This window comes from Lagenorhynchus albirostris, chromosome 13 (genome assembly GCF_949774975.1).
Source record: "Lagenorhynchus albirostris chromosome 13, mLagAlb1.1, whole genome shotgun sequence".
NCBI classification, from domain to species: Eukaryota; Metazoa; Chordata; class Mammalia; order Artiodactyla; family Delphinidae; genus Lagenorhynchus; species Lagenorhynchus albirostris.
The window spans coordinates 26,592,136-26,613,788 of NC_083107.1; the positions used below are offsets into that span (position 1 = coordinate 26,592,136).

The 21,653-nt window shown below is 41.5% G+C and overlaps 2 protein-coding genes across 2 annotated transcripts in view; one reads left to right on the plus strand and one right to left on the minus strand.

The window, feature by feature from the left end:
• The first annotated feature begins 4,857 nt into the window (after positions 1-4,857).
• NAT8 (N-acetyltransferase 8 (putative)) lies at positions 4,858-5,578 on the plus strand. The gene is given in 5 exon segments (XM_060170026.1): positions 4,858-5,004; positions 5,006-5,124; positions 5,126-5,315; positions 5,317-5,336; positions 5,338-5,578. Coding segments are annotated over 5 exon segments (717 nt in total).
• Positions 5,579-6,627: 1,049 nt separating this feature from the next.
• The window catches only part of ALMS1 (ALMS1 centrosome and basal body associated protein), a 229,346-nt gene continuing 214,320 nt past the window's right edge, over positions 6,628-21,653 (minus strand). Inside the window, exons 16-22 of the mRNA XM_060168612.1 lie at positions 20,198-20,315; positions 18,255-18,458; positions 17,568-17,797; positions 16,333-16,516; positions 14,123-14,186; positions 8,014-8,113; positions 6,628-6,778 (exon numbers count right to left, since the gene is read on the minus strand). Of these exons, the coding sequence (XP_060024595.1) occupies positions 6,734-6,778; positions 8,014-8,113; positions 14,123-14,186; positions 16,333-16,516; positions 17,568-17,797; positions 18,255-18,458; positions 20,198-20,315 (945 nt within the window). The 3' untranslated portion in view covers positions 6,628-6,733. The remainder of the gene's footprint in view (positions 6,779-8,013; positions 8,114-14,122; positions 14,187-16,332; positions 16,517-17,567; positions 17,798-18,254; positions 18,459-20,197; positions 20,316-21,653) is intronic.

Here is a 21,653-nt window from a genome sequence, read left to right on the forward strand (position 1 = left end):
CAATGAAATGGAAGGTAGAGTCATGTACCTTCCATTTCATTGGCCCATTTCTGGACTGAGGTGGTCTATTAGGCAAGTGTTCTTTATAAATGCAAGCATGGGATTTCACTGACATGCTGCTCTCAAGTCCCACAACTCTGGGAATAACAGTGATTCCAAAAATATAATTATCTATTATATTATATATTATATAATAATAATATATAATATATATAATAATATATTAATTATATATAAATATATATTAATAATATTATATATATTATATATATAAATAATATATTATATTATGTTATATTATAATCAGGCTCCTATAGGCAATAGAAAAATAAAATAATTTATCCAGTTACTTGTAACTGTTTAATTAACTGTAATAAGTTAACAGTTACTTGTTAAGTAAGTAACAAATTAACAATGATATAAGTGCTTAATGAGAAGTGCAAAGGCTTCAAAGAGGGAGCAGATACAAGATCCATCTGATTGGGAGGGGTCAGAAGTCTTGATGGAGAAGGTAGCACTAAACTGGATCTTGAAGAAAGAACAGAGCCTTAGTCACGTATTGGAATTTGGTCAAGTATGGTCTGACCACTGGTGATAGGGGCGTAATGAGGCTTGGAGATGAATCCTGCATCCCAGCAGACAGAGCTGGTTCTCCTGGAATACAGTGCTTTACACTACTTAATAATTCACTTGTCAGACAGCTGCCTGTTGGGGTCAGCATGTGGTACTGAAAAAGCAAAATGTTCAGGCTTTCAAGTCAGAGCAGCCAAGGCTTGGGTCCCACCCTGCCATGTTCTATGGGGTTGTGGGAAGGATATTGCAGACTTGTGGGCTTCGGTTTCCCATTTGTAAAATGGAAACAATATCAACCTTAGCTCTTAGGTTGCTGCCAATATCAAATAGTACAGCATAGGAAAAGTGCTTTCTCACAGTACCAGGCATCTAATATCTCAGTGAATAACGGCTGTCTCTCCTTCCCTGTATGTACCTGCATAGTGCTGAGGTAGATAGTAAAACCAAACAAGACTCACTGCTGGTGGCAAAGTAAAACTCTGGACAACAGTTTGGCAGCTCCTCAAAATGTTAAAATAGACTTACCATATGACCCAGCAATTCCACTCCTAGGTATATACCAAAGGAATTGAAAACAGGTGTTGAAACAACCACTTGTACAGAATGTTCATAGCAGCACTATTGACAATAGCCAAAAGGTGGAAACAATTCAGTTGTCCATCAATGGATGACTGGATGAACAAATGTGGTCTATCCATACCATGCAACATTATTCAGCCATGAAAAGCAATGAAGAACTGATACATGCTAGGACATGGGTCAACTTTGAGAACAAAAGTGAAAGAGGCTGAACGTAAAAGTTCACATATTACATGTTTCCATTTAAATGAAACATCAAGAATAGGTAAATCCACAGAGACAGAAAGCAGGTTAGTGGTTGCCAGGGGCTCGGGAGCGGTGGAAATAGGGAGTGACTACCTACTGACTAACAGTTCTCCTTTTGGGGTAAAGAAAATGCTTTGGAACTAGATAGAGGTGGTAGTTACACAACATTGTGAATGTACTAAATGCCACTGAATTATACACATTTAAATGGTTAATTAAAAATAAAATAATAGAATAAAATAACACACCTGCCTTACCTTTAGGAGTTCACAATCTTAGCTGGGTCTCTTTAGACTCTTAAGAGTTGGCTGAGGGAACTTCCCTGGTGGTACAGTGGTTAAGAATCCACCTTCCAATGCAGGGGACAAGGGTTCAATCCCTGGTCAGGGAACTAAGATCCCACATGCCGTGGGGCAACTAAGTCTGCGCCACAACTACTGAGCCTGTGCACCACAGCTGGAGAGAAGCCGGTGCGCTGCAACAAAAGATTCCACGTGCCGCAACTAAGACCCGATGCAGCCAAAAATAAATAAATATTAAAAAAAAAAAAAGAGTTGGCTGAGGCACATTTGCATCAACATGGATGGACCTAGAGATTATCATGCTAAGTGAAGTCAGAAAGAGAATGACAAACACCATATGATATCACTTATATGTGGAATCTAAAATATGACACAAATGAACTCATCTACAAAACAGAAACAGACTCACAGACGTAGAGAACAGACTTGTGGTTGCTAAGGGGGAGGGGGCGTGGGGGAGGGATGGATTGGGAGTTTGGGATGGTCAGATGCAAACTATTATATATAGGATGGATAAACAACAAGGTCCTAATGTATAGCACAGGGAACTATATACAATATTGTGATAAACCATAATGGAAAAAAATGTGCATATATGTATAACTGAATCACTTTGCTGCACAGCAGAACTTAACACATTGTAAATCAAGTATAGTTCAATAAAATAAATTAAAAGAAGAAGTTGGCTGAGGCAGAGACAGGTAGATTCCCAAGCCTCAGTTTCATCATCTGCATGCAGGGCCAAGAGTCTGGAATGTGCTGAGACTTCCAGACTTCATTTCTTCCACAGAGAATTACCCATAATTCCTCTATCCAGAGACAAATGCTGCCAATGTTTGGTGTAACCGTTCAGACTTTTCTCTCTGCATGCTTGTGTGTATAAATTATTTTTGTTTTATTTTTCCAAAAACGAATGAAAACATACTGTTTTATAACCTTTATAGCTTGGTGCTATATTTTGACAATTATTTTTCATGTCAATAAATCCTCCTCATTATTCATGGCTATGAGGAAGGTTGAAAAGCCTGAATGTAAACCAAGGACATTGGGTGTTGAGGAAGCCACAGAAGCTGGTGAGAATACAGGAAAGAGAGGGCAGGGACAGATCAAGGACCTCTGGCCTCTCAGCTTGACTGTTAGGTTTCTGACTAGTTATTATTAGATAGACTCATTAGGGATACTCAGCTGTACTTTGGAGCCTTCTATTCTCTTTTGAGTCTTACTTCAAGTTTTGCTTAACATTAAAAAAAAAATTAAAATGTACTGAAAACAATGTAACACACCCATGGCTCACCACCCTGCCTTCACGTTAGTTAAACCCTTGTGGCCCTTTTGCGTGCTGAAGATCTGGAGCCTCAGCAGTCTCCGTCACCAGCCCTGGATTCCAGCTGCCAGGATGGCACCTTTGGGGTGGTCATGATCTGTCTCTCCAAGTCTGGTCTCTCTCCAGTGTCTTCCTAGATGCTCTTGCCAGAAATCTGGCTGTCATCTCTGACCACTTCTTCATCCTCAGATCATCAACTCCTGCCATTTCTACCCCCAAAATGCACCTCCAAGTGGGCCAGGTCACACCCATGGCCCAACTCTGGTCCAAGTCACTGCTTTCTAGCAGGACCAACTGAGCAGCGACACCTTTGAGCAAATAAGAAAAAGGTGCCTTTTCCTTTGGTCAGACTCAGCTCTGTGCCAGGGCTCATGGATTTTAGTTCCCACTAGCCTTCTTGGGCAGACTCTCAACCACTGCGCCACCAGGGAAGCCCCGCGAGGTGCTCTTTTACAGCGAGCAGCCTGCATATCTGTATCTGGAGGCCCTTCTTTTGCCTGGACTGCTGTGCTAGCCTCTGGGGGCAGGGGGATATATGCTTCCATTCCTGGCTCTTCCAATCTATTTTCCACATGTTGCCAGAGTAATAGACACACACCACACACCACACCCCTACCTCTGGTTATGTTACTCCCCAGCTAAAAGCATAGCAATGGCCTCCTGGTGTTCTTGGAATAGAGTCCAAACTTCCTAACCTGGATGATAGGCCCTGCACGGCCAGGTCCCTGCTGCCCTCATCCAGCTGTGAAGCACCTTGTGTGCTGAGCCAGGGGACTTGGACCCTGGTCTGTGATGACAGAGCACAGGGTGAGGGGCAAATTCCCCAGGGTCATAGCAGCTGTGTGGAGGGGCTGAGGGTGGACATCAGAGAGCACCAAGGTGCTGGGTGAACTGCCATGGTGTGGGGTATAGGCCATCCACAAAGGCAAGGACTCCTGAGCTGTTCCAGACCCTGCGTACCCCTCCAGGTTAATTCCCCAGTGATCAGAGAATGCGGAATGGACTCCCTGCTCCATCATAGCCCAGCTACTTGAGCCTGGGATTTATGATGAACAAATATCCAGGAGTTGGCCAATGAGATGCCATCCAGGACCTGGTCCCTGGAAGTGGAGCGTGCCCTTGCAGTCTCTCCTGGATGCCAGCTGGAGGCTGGGGGCAGCGGCTGCCCTGGACACTCAAGGCTCTTGTGGTAGCAGGTGAGAGGCCATGGGTGGAAGGACAGTGTTCTTAGGTGTGGCCTGGAGCTCTGGACCCTCCTCTGGTTCTCAAGCCTGGTCTATTTTTGGTGTTTGGCTCTTATGCCACCTCAACAGCCTGAAAATTTGCAAACAAGTGGGAAGAAGCCTTTGTTGAAACTTGTACGTGGAAACACAGGACCACTGCAGTGTATGGTCCCTGGGAGAGGGATACACGCTTGGCTGCTGCATGGTGCCACCCCAATGTATGGAGAAGCTGAGAGCCAGGGAAAGGGGAACGAGGGAGAGGGGAGGGTACTTCATAACCAGAGATTTGTATATGTTATTAAGTCCTCTAAACAACTTCAGAAGGCAGGTTCTTGGAGAAGATTATGTAACATGCCCAAGGTCATGCATGGAGACAGGACCAAATGCAGACCTTTCTGCTGACTCTACACCTTCTCCCAGTGATTGTGGCCTATTTCCTCTTGGGTAGAAGTAGAAGGACACATCCTTGAGCAGGGTCATCCCCGGTTCTGGGGGGTGGGAGGATAAGCCACTCACATGGCTTCTTCTCTCTCCCCCAGGGCTGCCAGGAAGTCATACAGGGACTCCTACCTCTCTCTTGAACTTTGAGATCCAGACACAGAAGTCTTCCATGGCTCATCAAATCCACAAATACCAGGAAAATTATCGCAAATGGGTCGTGGGCTTGTTCTCCAAGGTGATGACCGAGCACCTTCCCGCAACCTTCCACCACATCCTAAAGCTGCCCCGAACACTTGTGCACTTGCTTGCGGGGGCCCCTTGCCCTATTCCTGGTCTCTGGCTCCTGGGTCCTGACCTTCGTGGCCAGCCTTGCCCTCCTTGCTGCCCTGAGGTTTCCTGCCAAATACCACTGGATCCAGTTTGAGGTCATGTCTTTGCACAGACATGTCTGACATCACCAAATCCTACTTCAGTGAGAGTGGCTCCTGCTTCTGGGTGGTTGAGTCTGGGGGGCAGGTGGTGGGCATGGTGGGAGTGCTGCCCATTCAGAAGGCCACCCTGTGGAATGAGCAGTTGCAGCTGCTTCACCTACGTGTGGCCCTGGAGCACCGCGGTCAGGGGATAAGTAAAAGCCCTGGTCAGGACTGTCCGAGTCTGCGTGGCACCAGGGCTACAGCAAAGTGGTCCTCAGCACCAGCGCACTGCAGTACTCTGCCCTGGCCCTTTACCAGCGCCTCGGCTTCTGGAAGATGGGCTAGTTTTTCTTCTCCACAAGCTATAGGCTAGTTGCTGTCCCTGCAATTCAATTTATCTGCCGTCTCCCCTCTGCTCAGGTCTCTCAGGCACTGGAGCAAGGAGGGGGCCCTATGATCTGTGTCGTTGTGGATTAGTTAGGAGGGATCGGCTCTGCTGCAGTAATAAGCAAACCCTGAAGTCTCACTGCGACGGCACAGTACAAGCTTACTGCTTGCTCACATTGGAACCCAATGGCCTTGGTGGTGGGGTGGTTCTGCTCCATTCAGTTTTTGGGGTTGCTACTGTTTCATTTATCTAGTGCCACGAGAATGTTGCATAAAAAAACCACCACAAAATAATGATAAACATTTTTTCAGCTCATGAGTCTGGGGGTCAGCAGCTTAGGCTGAGCTCAGCTGGGCCACCCCTTAGATCTCCAGGTGTCATGCCCTGCCTCTTCAGTGAGAGGAAATGCGAAGTCATGTGGAAAGGGTGAGGAGAAGGAGTGTGAGAAGAATCCACGTGAGAAGGATCAGGGCCAATGATGCCATCAGTCTGCTATGGCCCCAAGGTCTCTGCTGAAGGGCAAGAAGGCAGCCAGGGACAGAGTGTGGGATTTGACATGGACTAGGCCTAGAAGTGGCACAACCCCACATCCCACTGGCCAGGGCCAGGTCATGATTTAAATCAAGCTTCTGTTGCCTCTTGAGTTTTGTCTACTAAAGGCTAACGGCCCCGAAGGAAGCTGGAATGAGGCTAGGAGGTAGCTCTGGACCCAAGGCACCTGTGTCTGCTGAGAGTCTCTGGGCCCACCTGATGGCTACCCTAACCAGACACTGCCTGACACCAAGTCAACAAAGGGCTCTCACCATGTTATGCTGCATTTCTTTTCCTTGACTGGTGCTTTTAGATTGAAGTTCCCCACACACATCAGGGAGACACTGCATAGCTCCCTGCACCTCTACAGATGGGAAATAACCCTCTGCTGCTTGCTTTACTATGAGTCAATCAATCAGAAGTTATTTTCTATAAAAACACATACAAAAAGGGACTTACTCTTGCCTAGAATTAAGATAATACCATTGTAACAAACGTCCCTGTGGGCAAGGCCACTGTGGAGAAAGTATTGCTCCTGAACCATTAATAATCTTAGTCATCATTCTACCCAAGACTCTTCAGAAGGTTACTACTTCTAAACTACACATGGACAACAAGATAAGTTTTATTAAACCAGACTCATAAAAGTAAGGATTGTGCTCCTCCAGGCTGATAAAATATAATTCCAAGGCTCTGAGGAAAATATTCTTATGTCAGTTCCAAGGAACTTTTCTCCCCAAGAGTTGATTGGTCAATTTCTGTGGAAGAAAAGAAAGGCAGGAAAGAAGTTAGATACTCTTGCCACTAGAGGCAGACAGCCACTCTTTACCCCAGACATGTTGCTGAAGAGACCAGTGTTGTTCTCCCCAAATCTTGTTTATCTTCCCCAGCTAAAGAAACGATGGTAATTATACAAAAAATACTTCCTGAAGTGTTTAGGGAAGATGATCTGTAGTCTATTATAGTCTATACAGAAATATAATATTAATATAATCCTAATAGACTAATCCACCTATCAGTTCACAAACACACAAGCACAATAAGAGGCCTGGCCTTGTGATGCTGACACACCAGACAGGCCATGTAGTGCCTGGGGCGTCCCCACTTGAGGGAGCCCAGCCTGAGCTGCAGTATGTGCTCCAGAAGCAGCTCTCCAATCCCACATCGGTCTGATATGAACTCATCTCTTGGTTTCTGACTTTCAGAGTCCTCTGGGGGTGAAGTGAGGGGGCTGGGAAAGAAATGAGAACACTGAAGGATCTGGACCTTCAGGCATAGTAGCCCATCTGCTTTCTCAAGGAATTAATTGGTATCAAGTCCCCTGGCCTGTGAGGTTCTAAAACTTGCAGTACCACTGATTCTACTGGGGCTGTGGGCAGGAAATGGTAGTGGCTTCAAGGCTCTGAGTACCCAAACTGCCAACTTGTATGCTACACTTGGACATTTTCCAATTTATTTAAAAAGTTCTAGTGGTGTATGATTCACCCATAAGGGGCATAAAACTATCATTTGGGACTCTGGATGAAAACTCATCAGATGTGGGCATTTCCAGCATGGCATCTAAACTGACAGCCAAGTATGAAATTTGGTTTCATTCCAAATGTATGCCTGGAAGGTGCCTTGTTTATTTATTTATTAAACAATTTTAAAACATTAAAACAATTTTTTTTGGCCGTGCCGTGAGGCATGTGGGATCTTAGTTCTCTGGCCAGGGATCAAACCTGTGCCCCCTGCAGTGGAAGCACTGAGTCTTAACCACTGGACCATCATGAAAGTCCCTGGAAGATGCCTTTTTTAGATTTGCCTTTCTAGATTTTCAGATTTGAAGTCTAGTTACAGGTGCTTTTATCTTCTAAATTTTAGTAGTGGTATAATGCGTTATGAGCTTAAGTTCACTCTCCAAATGTGGTTAATTCAAGCAGGTCAGATGTGTTTTTCTCAATTTCTCTTTCCCCTGATAAACCTCATCAATCCTGCTCTAGGACTGACTGACCTTTTTATATAGCTGGGCTCGCAGCCGATACGACTTATATTCCAATCTCCTCTTTTCCTCTTCTCTCTTTTTCTGTACTTCTGGAAGCTGTTCATAAATCCTTAGAAATGGCACCGATGGAAAGACAGAAAGCAGTGAGGCCACCTGACCACAGAGGCACACGATCACTCCTCCCCACATCTCCCTAAGCTCTACTGCTCTCCAGGCACTCAGTCCCTCAGACAGGCTGTGGGCCTGTTGTGTGTCCAGCTTCCTGTTAGACACTTGGACACAAAGAACCCTGGCCTGGAGTGCTCATGATCTGAAAAGGGATACAGATAAAAATATAATAAAATCCTGCTAATAGTGGTTACTTATGGGAAAGAAGTGGAATAAGGGGTGGAGATGAACTTCTTTTCACTCTATATGGAAAAATGTATGGTTTCAATATAAGATAATGATTTTGTATTACTACCATATTTTTAAGCATGAAAAATAATGCAAAAGAAAATACAATAATCGTCATATCTACAAAATGCTACATAGGAAAAGAAACAGAACTTATTCTGATTGAAGGAGGTCAAGGAAGACCAGAGAAGAGACTAAGCTTGAGGTAGGTCTTGAAGAATAGTTAGGAGCAGAAAGGGGAGGTGGGGAGAAGGGAGTGTTGGTAAGAATGGAGTCAAGGCTTCACGGAGATAGTGTAGGGGAACAGGAGGGAAGCAGATGGGGTGAAGGTCTCGTAGCCGTGTGAAAACCTTGGGCTCTGTCCTATCAGGGACTGGATGCCACTGATTTTAAGTAGGGAGGAACATGATCAAACATTCACTTGATAAATACACTCTAACTGGAAATAATGTAAATCTCCAACAAAAGAACAGTTAAACAAATTATGGGCTATAATAAAATTATTACAAAGCATAAAATGTTTCAAATAGTTTTTATGCTATGGGAAAACGTTCACAATACAATGTTAAGCGAAATAAAGCAGGCTACAAACCTGTAGATATAGTATGATAAACAATCTGGGGAGAAAGAAGTGTGTTAACACAGGTCTCTGCAAAATCCCCATAGAAACAGGACTAGTGTTAGTTATGTTTAGATGGAAGAATTATGAGTGACATTTATTTTCTTCTTTCTAATTTTTTCTATATTTTCCAAAGTTTTCTATAATCTGAAAAGAAAATCATTGATAATGATGCAGCGGCTCTGTGGAAAAGAGATTAGAGAAGATAAAGAGCAGAAGGGGGAGAAGAGCAGTCCTCCAAGAGAGGAGGCTAAGCCCGCATCAAGGTAGTGAGGAGAATGGGTTCCAGGGCGATCATGAAGGCGAGTCTCCAGGACGCACTAGCTGGCTGCACGAACAGTGCGGGGTCACGGAGCTGGAGGCAATAGCTCCCCAGCTTTTCTAGTGGGTGAGTGGGTGGCCCAAGTAAGTGTGGGAGAGGAAAATGGGCAGTTCCACTTTGGACACAGTGAGGATAATCACTAAATGAAAACACAAAAGTAGAGGTCAGGAAAGAGACCAAAGAAGAACAAACATATATTTTTAAAAGTCACTGTTGATGAAAACCACAATGAGATAGTACATCACATCTGTTAGAATGGCTATTATCAAAAAAATAAGAGATAACAAATGCTGGTGAGGAGGTGAGAATGTGCTCCGTTGGTGGGAATGTAAACTGGTGCAGCCACTATGGAAAACAGTGTGGAGGTTCCTCAAAACATTAAAAATAGAACTGCCGTATGATCCAGCAATCCCACTTGTGGGTACATATCTGAAGGAGATGAAATCATGATCTCAAAAAGATATCTGCACCCCCATGTCCATTGCAGCACTATTTACAATAGTGAAGACATGGAAACAATGTACGTGTCCATCGACGGATGAATGGATAAAGAAAATGTGATATATATATCTACATATAATGGAACATACATATAATGGAATACATATAATGGAAAATGTGATATATATATACATATAATGGAATAGCCATAAAAAAGGAAAAAAATCCTGCCATTTGCAACAACATGTATGGACCGTGAAGGCAATGTGCTAAATGAAATACGTCAGACAGAGAAAGACAAACTGTATGATCTCACTAATATGTGGAATCTAAAAACATCAAACTCATAGAAACAGAGAACAGAATGGTGGTTGCCAGGAGCTGAGGGATGGGGGAATGGAGAGATGCTGGTCAAAGAGTATAAACTTCCAGTTTTATGATGAATAAGTTCTGGGGAGCAAATATGCAGCACAGTGACTGCAGTTAACAACACTGCATTGTATACTTGAAAGTTGCTATGACAGTAGAACTTTAATGTTCTCACTAAAACAACAACAAGAAAAATAAAATGGTAATTATGTGAGGTGAAGGATGTGTTAACTAACTTTATTGTGGTAAACATTTTTGCAATACACATGTATGTCAAATCATCACATTACATAGCTTAAACTTATACAATGTTAAATGTCAATTATATCACAGTAAAGCTGGAAAAAAAGTCACGGTTACAGAAGGGATAACAAAGGCCATTGGAAAAAGACGAGTTATCCCAAGGAGAACATGTGATGTGAAGAGAAAATCTGCTTGGGCCAGTAAAGGTTGTATTCTAGGGCTGGAAAGCTGGGAGTCGGGCTAATCAGAGTAGCCAGAAATTGCATTTTGTAAATGGATCCTTGAAAGCAATTACTACATACTATTGGGACTGTCTGTCTGCTCATGGTCTGGAGTCAACTATCTTTCATTTGTAGTACCTACTCCAGTGCCTGGAGCATACCCAAATATATGCACTAATAAGTTAGTGAAAACACTTCTCTTAAAGGACACATTGGAAGAAATGCTTCAAGTTAAGAGAGTCAGGTTCTCTCTTCTCCAAATCTTTTCTTATCAGAAACGTTTAAACATCTTTGGTAGAGGTAGGTGATGGGAAAAGATGATGAGTAACACAGAGCTCCAGAGCTCCAAGTCCGCCACATGATACACCTGAAGGAGTGCTAGGTGGGGAGCCTGCTGCCGGACTCTAACCCCAGCTCTGGCCCTGACTTGCTGGCAACCTCTCTCTGGGTTACAGTTTCCTAAAAGTTAAAGGTAGACTAGATGACCTTTAAGATCCCATTCAACTCTATGATTCTCACATGGAAGTAGATGGCTTCTTTGAAAGGGGGCCATATCAGAAATAAAAAGGAACAGAAGTATTCTAATGAAAATGTGTCAATTTAAAACCTGTCTCTTCCTAGAAGATGGGTACTTAATCCACCCCTACAACTATACTTATATTTTAAAGCACAGATACCTTTCAGAAGATGCCCTACCTTCTTGCAGGCAAGCTTCATAGTCCCATATAGCAAGGACTCCTCTTGCTGAGGTGAGAGTGTTATTAGCTGCCACACAACGAACACTATGTAATTTCCATTAATTAAATTTTGTGACATTCAGAATGAAGCAATAATTCTCAAAGTTTTTGGACTTTCGACACCTTTATACTCCTAAAAATTGAGGGCAATTTTGGTGAAAGTGGATTTTATCTATTGATACTTACTGTATTAGAAATTAAAACATTTAAAAAGAATTTAAAAAATACTTATTTCACAACCTAAGTGTCCATCAACAGATGAATGGATAAAGAAGGTGTGGTACGTATATACAGTGGAATACTACTCAGCCATAAAAAGAATGAAATTCTGCCATTTGCAACAACATGGATGGACCTAGAAGGTATTATGCTTAGTGAAACAAGTCAGACAGAGAAAGACAAATACTGTATTACATCACTGACGTGTGGAGTCCAGAAAATAAAACAAATGAATGTATATAACAAAACAGAAACAGACTCACAGATACAGAGAACGAACCCCTGGTTTCTAGTGAGGAGAAGGAAGGAGGGAGGGGCAAAATAGGGGTATAGGAGTAGGAGATACAAACTATGTATAAAATAAACAAGCAACAAGGATACATTGTATAGCACGGGGAAACATAGCCATTATTTTGTAATAATTTTAAATGGAGTATATATAACCTATAAAAATATTGAATCACTATGTTTTATGCCTGAAACTAATATAATATTGTAAGTCAACTATACTTCAATAAAAAACTTGTTTCTTAATTTATTAAAAAAAATAAGCCTGTTACATGTTAACATATAAAATAAATATACTTTCCAAAACAAAAATAAGAAGAGTGGCATGTTATACATATTTTGCAAATCTCTTTAATGTCTGGTTTAATAGAAGACGGCTGAATTCTTATATTTGCTTCTGTATTAAGTTTGCTGTTATATGTTGTTCTGGTTAAAGTGTACATTTAAAAAAATCCAGTTTACACACATATGTAGTTGGAAAAGAAAAGAGTATTTTAATATTCTTTTCAGATAATTGCCGATTTTCTTTTTTTTTTGGCTGCTCAGCTTTCGGGATGTAGGATCTTAGTTTCCCGACCAGGGACTGAAACTGTGCCCTCAGCAGTGAAAGGGCCAAGTCTTAACCACTGGACCACCAGGGAATTCCCTGATTTTCTTGATACTATACCAAATCTTGACAAGTGGTAGTTTAAATGTTGACATATTTACTTATATAATATGAAAAATATTACAATTATTTATGTCACTGCTGATATCATCAGAAAAGTCTAAGTACTGGGAGATAGTCAATCTCATAGTGGTAGACATAAGTTTTCTAGAATTCTATTCTTTACTTGAAAGTTCAGATTTTCTCTTTGGCAATAAATACTGTCAGCTGTTTTCCCAGAGAAGTGACAGATTCACTTCCTCATTTTCAAGAAAATATCTGTCATATACCCAATTTGGAATAATTAGTTTATCAGTCATTCTTTCAAGTAAAAGCTATGTTCCATGAAAAAGGCAGCTAGTTCAGCTCACTACACAAACCAAGGCTTTTCCTTGAACCAATCGTCGTATCTTGGTATGCAGCAGAAGTGCTTTATGTGTACTTCCATTACACTGCTGCCATGTGGCTGTGAAGAATAAAATGCCAACTAGACTAGCACAGTTTGGTCCACTGTCTCAAATAGTGCTAAGGCATCAGCAGTTTTAGTCCTCCCTTCATTACTTTTGCATCATCTGTATAAATGTCAATAGTTAAAAAGACACATAATATCCTAGTATTATTTTGAAATTTGTTTTGACCTGACAAATCCCCTGAAAGGGTCTCAGCAACTTCCAGAGGCCCATGGACCACACTTTGAGAACCACTTGATTAAAGCATCCCTTTGAAATACCTATAAGGAAATGGTTTACTAAATGGAGAGTAAAAAGATTTCAAGAGCAGAGCAATGTTTTAATTTACCTAAGATAAATTGTTTTCAAGCACTATGCCAACTATAAAACTGTTCTTATTAAAGGAAGTCTCCAATGACCCCCTAAGAGGTAACCAACCATTAACTTAGTTATATGGCAGTCTCATGAGCAATATATGCATATCTCTAATTAATTAATTGCTAATAAATGCAAAGGCACAAAATTTCAAAAGGTAAAAAATTAGTCTTTCTCCAACCTCTGTACCCCAGTCACTCAGTTCCTTGTCCCAAACGCAACAACTATTACAAATTTTTTGGGTATCCTTCCAGAGATAGTCTATGCATATACAAGTATATGCATCTATGTAAGCACAAATACTTTTTTATTAAAGACTACAAATGGTGGCAGTGTACACATGCTTCTGAAACTTGATTTTCTTTTAAGCCTAATTTACTGTGTTTTGGAGACTATTCCCCTATCTCCCATTGTACTGGATACAATTCCTAGTAAAAGGATTGTCTAGATGTAAGGCCCCAGATATTTACTTTTATTTAAAAATATTTTTTATTTATATTTGTTTCTAACAAACACAAGCCTGATTAAGGCAAGCAAATTAGTGGCGATTCTTTGTCTTTTTTATATATGAGGCATCCATACCATGATCTGCTATTTTTCATTTCTTTTTTAGTGCCATAAGTGAGAAACTATTTTTATAACTAATTTTCTCATAATGTATTGTTTTTTTCTTTTTTAGCTCTCAAAATGTTTTAACTAGAGCATATGCCTTTATTCTGGGGCCAAGCTATAGCTCCTGACCATTTGGTGGCCTGATTTATACTTTTATAGTTACTTATTCTTTTGGCCTTACCATTTAGACCGCTGAATCATTTCCTTCTTTCCAACAGGCCTTTTCTTTTGGGCAGCCAGGAAGCCTAAGCAAAAGAAGAAGAGGTTTTTTTAATGGATTGTATCTTTTTTTTTTTAATTAAGGTATAGTTGATTTACAATATTACATAAGTTTCAGGTGTACAACATAGTGATTCACAATTTTAAAGGTTATACTCCATTTATAGTTATTATAAAATATTAGCTATACTCCCTATGCTGTACAATATGTCCTTGTAGCTTATTTATTTTATCTCTGAATCCCTTACCCCTATCTTGGCCCTCCCCGCTTCCCTCTTCCCACTGGTAACCACTAGTTTGTTCTCAATATCTGTGGGTCTATATCTTTTTGTTATATTTACTGGTTTGTTGTATTTTTTAGATTCCACATATAAGTGATGTAATACAGTATTTGTCTTTCTCTGTCTGATTTATTTCACTAAGCATAATACCCTCCAGGTTAATCCATGCTGCTGCAAGTGGCAAAATTTCATTCTTTTTTATGGCTGAGTAGCAGTGGTGGTGTCACCCATACCAGCCCCTAAAAACTGAAGGACCTGTGACTTGATTTATCTCTCTGTTTCCATACCAGCCCCTGAGAGCTGAAGGACACTTGCCCTGATTTATCTTTGTGTTCGTTTCAAAAGTACCTGGCATTTGGCAGAGATGTTTTGCAGCTGTACTTTGAGAGATACATGCTTTGAGAGATATATAGTGGTGAACTCCCCCAAACCGGTTCTGACTGGACCGTAAGAACAAGCGTGCGCGGATGAAACCTGGAAGTGTCCAAAAGTTACCTTTGCTTCGTTACCATGCTATGATCTCTGCTCAAAGGGGACATTTGTACTCTGCTAGGCACAATCTGTGGCATGTGCAAAGGACCATGGAAGACTGTGCATGTCCTGGCTGCCCCCGGCTGCCCCTGAAAATCTCCACCCCTTTCCTCAAGCCCTAATGACCTATCTGCCTCCTAACCCTTAAAATCCTTTACTCTGCTCCCTTCAGGGAGAAAGTATCTTTAGAACATGAGTTCTCCTTTCTCCATTCCTTGATCAATGAATAAAGTCTATGCTCTGCTATGTCGAACCTGGTCTCATTCAATTGACATCTGTGACTCTAGGCAGAGGACCCATTGAGGGGTCCCCGACACTTAGGGGATCAGTAACAGGGTATTGTGCCTTAATAAGGAAGGGTGTGTTGCTCAAGAACTGTGAGAGGGAGCTGCTGGGACTTTGAGCCCCTACCCTGAGCTGGCAGTGCTGGGTGGTGAGTAATGGCCAAGGCCAAGGCCAGGGTTAGACTATGATGACTATGATAGCAGCCTGAGGCTTCTGAAGACACAACACTGTGGCACAGACTAGACAGTGTGCATTGAAACACTGACCAGTTTACAGGTAAGGCTGTGATGAAATCATTAGGTAGTACTTTATAGTTTTCACAGATGTCACATATTATTTTATTGAGATCTTACATCTAGCATAATTGTTAAGAGAACAGACTCTAGCGCCAGCTCACCAGGGTTCAAATCCCAGTTTAACAGGTGTGTAAATCTTGGGCAAGGTACTTAATCTCTCTTTGGCCCAGTTTTCTCATCTGTGAAACAGGGATATTCATAGTATCACCTCAGAGAGGCTCTGTAAGCATTAAACAAGAACAATGTCTGGGCAAAACATAAGGGCTATGTAAGTATTTATTATTATTATTATTGCTACCCTATGAGGAAGGCAAGACTGGAATCAGGCCCAAGCCCCTCAAAACATTATACTTTTGGAACTAACTTGCTCATGGTGACAGAGCTGGTTTTTAAAAACACCATTCTTGGGAATTCCCTGGCGGTACAGTGGTTAGGACGCTGTGCTTTCACTGCTGAGGGCCCAGGTTCAATCCCTGGTCAGGGGACTAAGATTCCACAAGCCACGTGGCGCCCCCAAAACAACAACAAACCCAAACACCATTCTCACTGCACACTCTCACTTTTAAAGTGTCGTGACAGGGCAAGAGTAACTGGGCTTATTTGGATTGTGAAAGTGCTGAGAGCTAAATTGGGCAGGTTCTACTACCTAAGGAGATTTGAGTCTCAACAAGCAAAAGGTCACTTTTTGATCTGTAACTGGCCTGGCACTGAGCAGTGCTGCATGAAGCAGACCTTGCCCTCTCTACCAAGTCATAGGAAAGTGAACAGGAAGAGTATACCTCTCTTAGGGAGCAGGTGCATGGCGTCCCGGTGGCCCTGCCATTCTCGCACAGTGTTGAACAGTGCCTCCCGTTCACTCTGTAACATGTTCTGCAGCTTCCTCTCCTGGACTACTAACTTCAGGCGCTTTATCCGTTCCCCAGAGCGGGAGATGAAGTCAGGTCTGTGAAGTTGCAGTGATTCCTGAGGAGGAGAAAAAGCCCCCAACCTCACATTAATGATGTAGGCTTTTCTCCAAGGGCCTAGAAAAAACAGTACCTGCCTAACAGGTTTGGAAAGCCTGTTTGTAACTTATAGAAAATATCTAGAGTTGAAGAATTATATAACTCCCTGTGCGGGAAAGCTCCAGTAGGAAAATCAGAGGGATCAAAGAAATGCCTTTGGAATAAGCCAAGAACTAAGACTGTGGCAATTACAACTCTCCCCAGTGTTGATGGGATAAAGCTTGGCCCATTGTGCTATTTTTAATTTCCCTTCAAAGAAATACATCATTAAAAAAAAACATTTTCTGGACTTCCTTGTTGGTGCAATGGTTAAGAATCCGCCTGCCAATGCAGGGGACACAGGTTCGATCCCTGGTCCGGGAAGATCCTACAGACCGCGGAGCAACTAAGCCCTTGTGCCACAACTACTGAAGCCCGCGTGCCTAGAGCCTGTGCTCCGCAACAAGAGAAGCCACCGTAATGAGAAGCCTGTGTACAGCAAGAAGAGTAGCCCCCACTCGCCATAACTAGAGGAAGCCTGCGCGCAGCAGTGAAGAACCAATGAGGCCAAAAATAAAATAAATAAATAAATAAAATTTAAAAACAAAACAAAAACATTTTCTTTAGCTCCCCAGGTACTTATAAAGAAGAGAGCCAGTGCCTTTAAAACCCTGTGTTAAGCAGAAACAGGAGTTATGTAAATGCAGGAACAAATATAAGGCTGACGCAAACATCAGGCCTCTACTGCACTCCACGTGCTGGTATGTATCTACAAACCCAATGAGCAGCTACACAACATCCTCCCTTCTAGTGCCTTGCCCCAGATACTGAGGGTGATGCACGATTTATAACAGCTAACAGTAAGGCAGCCTTTGATTAATGAGTGTGAGAACAGATGAACTGTGGAGGTGCTAGAAACGAGGATCAGTTGACTGTACTTCAGAAAGCCAAGTCACAGGTTTAACTCTTTTGTATCTTGCTCCTTCTTCCTCCTTAAACATATGGCTAAAATTAACTCAATGTCATTGTACCTGTAGGGTTGCTCTCACAAATGGCTTCAGTGGATCTCTGCCTGGGCCTGCTAGTGAACTGTGGCTGTCCATGTGCTGTCCTTGCCAGTTCTGTTCCTGTAGTGGCTCCCTCCAAGGTGTGGTGTTGGTTACTGGTGCAAACCAGGAGACACCAGGGCCATGAAACTTGGGCAGGTTTTCCTTCTTAGGACCAGACTTCACATTTTCCACAGGAACAAACCATGAAACTCCTATAGGAATTATTTTTAAGAAAAAAAGAAGATTTTTCACTTTTTTCACCAGAGACGTGCATAATATAGGCTCTCAGGGACTCAGCTGTCAGCGGCCACCAGGAGGCCCTGGAGTCTGCTTAACTGCAGGTGTGACTCAGGAATTGTAGTGTTGGATGCAGTCAGCCCTCTGTATCCATGTACACGGGATCCTTGGATTCAGGGGGCAGTACTATGCCATCTTATATAAAGGACTTGAGCATCCATGGATTCTGGTATCCATGAACCAATTGGTTCTGTATCCAGAACCAATCCCCTGCAGATACGGAGGGATGACTGTACTTTGAAAATTTGCCAAGGTGGTGCTGGGGAAAAGATAGGGTCAACATTAAATCATTTAGAAACAAAGAATCTTAGCTTTGCAAAAGACTTGAAATTCACTAGTTTTTCTACTAAGAAAGCAGAATTAGAAACTGACCTTCCCAGCAGCTCTGCTTATTCTTCCTTAACTTTCTGTCCCCAGGATAACTGGTAAGGAGGCTTTTCTCTTCTATCTTTTCTTCTGACCAAGAAGTCACATCACTGTCCTCTTCTACTCTAGCCTCGCTAGAACTTGGAGTTGGGAAAGTCATTCCAACATCTCGAGTGTGTTTTCTGACACCATTCACAATCTCCAACGTACCTAAGGGGAAAGATCACAGCTATCTCTGGGAAGAGCCTTGGGACTTGGTTGGCAGGTATATTCAAGTCAGTAAATGAAAACTTAAAAAAACAACTAATCATTTATTTTCTATTCTGCAAAGAAAAGGAATTGAGAAGATCTATAATTTTCATATCTAAATCTGGTAAAATAGGGAATTCCTGGCGGTCCTGTGGTCAGGACTCCACACTTCCACTTCAGGGGGCACAGGTTCAATCCCTGGTTGGGGAACTAAGATCTCACGTGCCGCACAGTGTGGCAAAATAAATAAATAAATAAAATAAATAAATAAATCTGGTAAAATATTCAAAACAATCATTGAGACATATTTTTAACAAGTATCGTTATGTAAAAATATTTGTTGAAGATAGTGCTCTGAATGAATGCAAAAGACAATGCAAGCAGAGTTGAAAGGCGATATAAACTGTTTTGGAATCATATTATTGTACTTACTACATCAAGCCTCTTCAAAGTTTTATTGTAATTTCGGTATGTGAGATTTTATATTTCCTTATTTTTTAGAACAAGTTAGAGTTGTATTTTCTCTTATTGTCATCAGAAAGTATCCTAACTATGATAAGTAATATACATGTTTTTCTTATTATGATACCTGAATAAGGAAGGGTAGTTTCACTATTACCATTAGAGTTGGATTTTTTTATTCCACTTCAGTAAATGAAAAAAATTTAAGCCTTCAAAATCGCAGGCTACTGCTTCCTCTTGGGTGGGGTGAAGGCGTATGAGGGAAAGAGAAGAGAGGGAAGACGAGGGTAGAGATAGAGAGATGGAGGGTGTGTGTGTCTGTGAGAGAGAGAGAGAGGGAGAGAGGGTTTTCATTTGTCAGTTTAGATATTAGAGGGAAAGAACTACTAATATGGATTCAATGGGAAAAGGATTTCAGTTCTGGTCCCAAGTGAGAGGGACAGTAAGTGCTTATAGTCCTACTGGCAGTTACCCAGGTAAGGAAGAGGTTAACAGATGTAAAGACATGACTCGAAGGGAAAAATAATCAAGGGGCAAGTTTATTTCTGTGCTATAAAGTCAAAAGATATAGGAAGTCATAAAGTGAAAAGCCTCCTTCCCACTCTTCTTCTCCATTCATTAAGTTTTTAACCCTGTGATTCCAGAGAATTTTTTGCACACATTCAAGCAATTCTCTTCCTTCCTTTATTTTTTGAATACATGTAGTAGCATGCTATACACTATTTTGTACCTTGCTTTTTCTTTTTAACTATGTATCTTGGAGATCTTGACGTATTAGTAGCAAGAGCTTCCTCATCCCATGTAGGACTTCATTATATGGATATACAATAATTTATTTAACAATTTGGCTACTGGTGGACATCTAAGTTGATTTTACTTTTTTGCTTATAATAAACAATACTCCAGTGGTTAATTCTGTACACTTGCCATTTTACACATATACACTGTATATTTATAGGCTAAACTTCTAAAGTAAAAGTGCTGGGTCAAAGTAATTTTGATAGAAACTGCCAAATAGGGGTTGTACTCCCAATTTATATTCCTACTAGAATGTACCTATTTCCTTGCAGGCTTGCCCACAAACTTACTATCAAACTTAGATTTTTGTCAATCTGATAGGTGACAAATGGCATTTGAGTAGTTTTAATCTTCATTTCTTTTTTGTGAGTGAGGTTGAGTATCTTACCATAGTTTTAAGTGCTACCTGTATTTCAATGGAAATGTTTAAATTAATTTACCTGCTTGTATGCCCTTATTTAACATATGTACATTTTGCTTGTTGCAAAGGGTAGAGCTCGAGCTCCAGAAACTGCTGGTAGAAGACGAAACAGAGTCAGAAGAAATATGGTCTGTCACCTGGAAAAACAAGAGATCCTGTCATCATTACCTGTAGTCAATGGCACAGTTACCCAAGGGATAAGAAAATACTATCACCAAGAGCCCTTTCTAATTCAGTTCAAACTGTTGAGATGAGGTTGCCAGGAAGCTTGTGTCGATGTGAACATGCTACTACACACTTCTGGATGGGGAGGGGGATGCTGCTGCAGTTGGATACAGGCCTGAGCTGTTTTAAGAAGGCAGGAGAGACTGGCTATGCTCCCAGGACTTGAAAAAACTCTGAAGAGGATGCAAGAGAAAGATTAGCCTGGTGTGCCTTCAGAGTGAAATTCTGAGTTGACACCAGCATAAAATTTTGATGAGAGATAAAGAAGGCAGGGGATAACTAAAGAGAGTGAGTGATGAACTGCAGAGAGTGCTTTCCAGTAAGATCTGACTTAGAAACTTAAAGGGTAAATGCCAAAGACCTGAGAGGCGCCATGAGAAGTCCTGAGTGACTGGAATATTGTAAAAAGCACTTAAAGATTTAGCCCAAAAGGTTGTTTTTAGCAAGTAGAGCAATAAAGGGAGTTGATGGTGGAATGTTAGTGGATGACAAAAAGATTACCAAAATATAGTCGAACAAATATGATATAAAATAGTATTTCTTAAACTTGTTCATCAGAACAATCTCCTGAGGGAGGGTCCTAACCCAGAACAATGAATTGGAGTTTCTAGGTGAGGGCTCTGGGCATCTATATTTTGAATAAATGTCAGATGCTTGTCTACTTAAACACATTTGGTAGAGTAAATTGAAGCCCAAGTCAGGAAAGGAAACAGAATATCTGCTTCCCTGAACTAGATAAACTATATTTCAGGGTCTTCAGGGAATTTGCAACAGATCCTGGAGGAGACGGGGCTGGCTATGTTAGATGTCTGGGGACAGGAAATACTTTAATTTTCAAAAAGATAAGCATTGCAAACTGCGGGGTTTAATAATGATGACCTGTAAAATTCTAGCATGGATCACAAATTTGATAATTTGCAAGCATTTAGAGGTTAAAGAAAAGATGAGAAAATTTTAGCCAAGGTTCATTAAGGCTGGCAGAATAAGCCCTGCCGGGTTAGCCTTGTTTTTCCTAGTCGACATGGTCACAACTAGATTTGAATAAAACAACAAAATTTCTCATTATGTACTTGAGGGCAAGATGGAGTTATAGGGGTTGAAGGATAAGTTGGTGGATGCACATCTGGGAGGGCCGAAAGTGCTGTCAGGATCCCAAATAATAACAGGCATGATAGGCCAAATCAAACAAGGGATAATTGTCAGGCCCTACACATCAGGCAGGAGGAGTAGCAGCAACTCTGAGGCAGTAG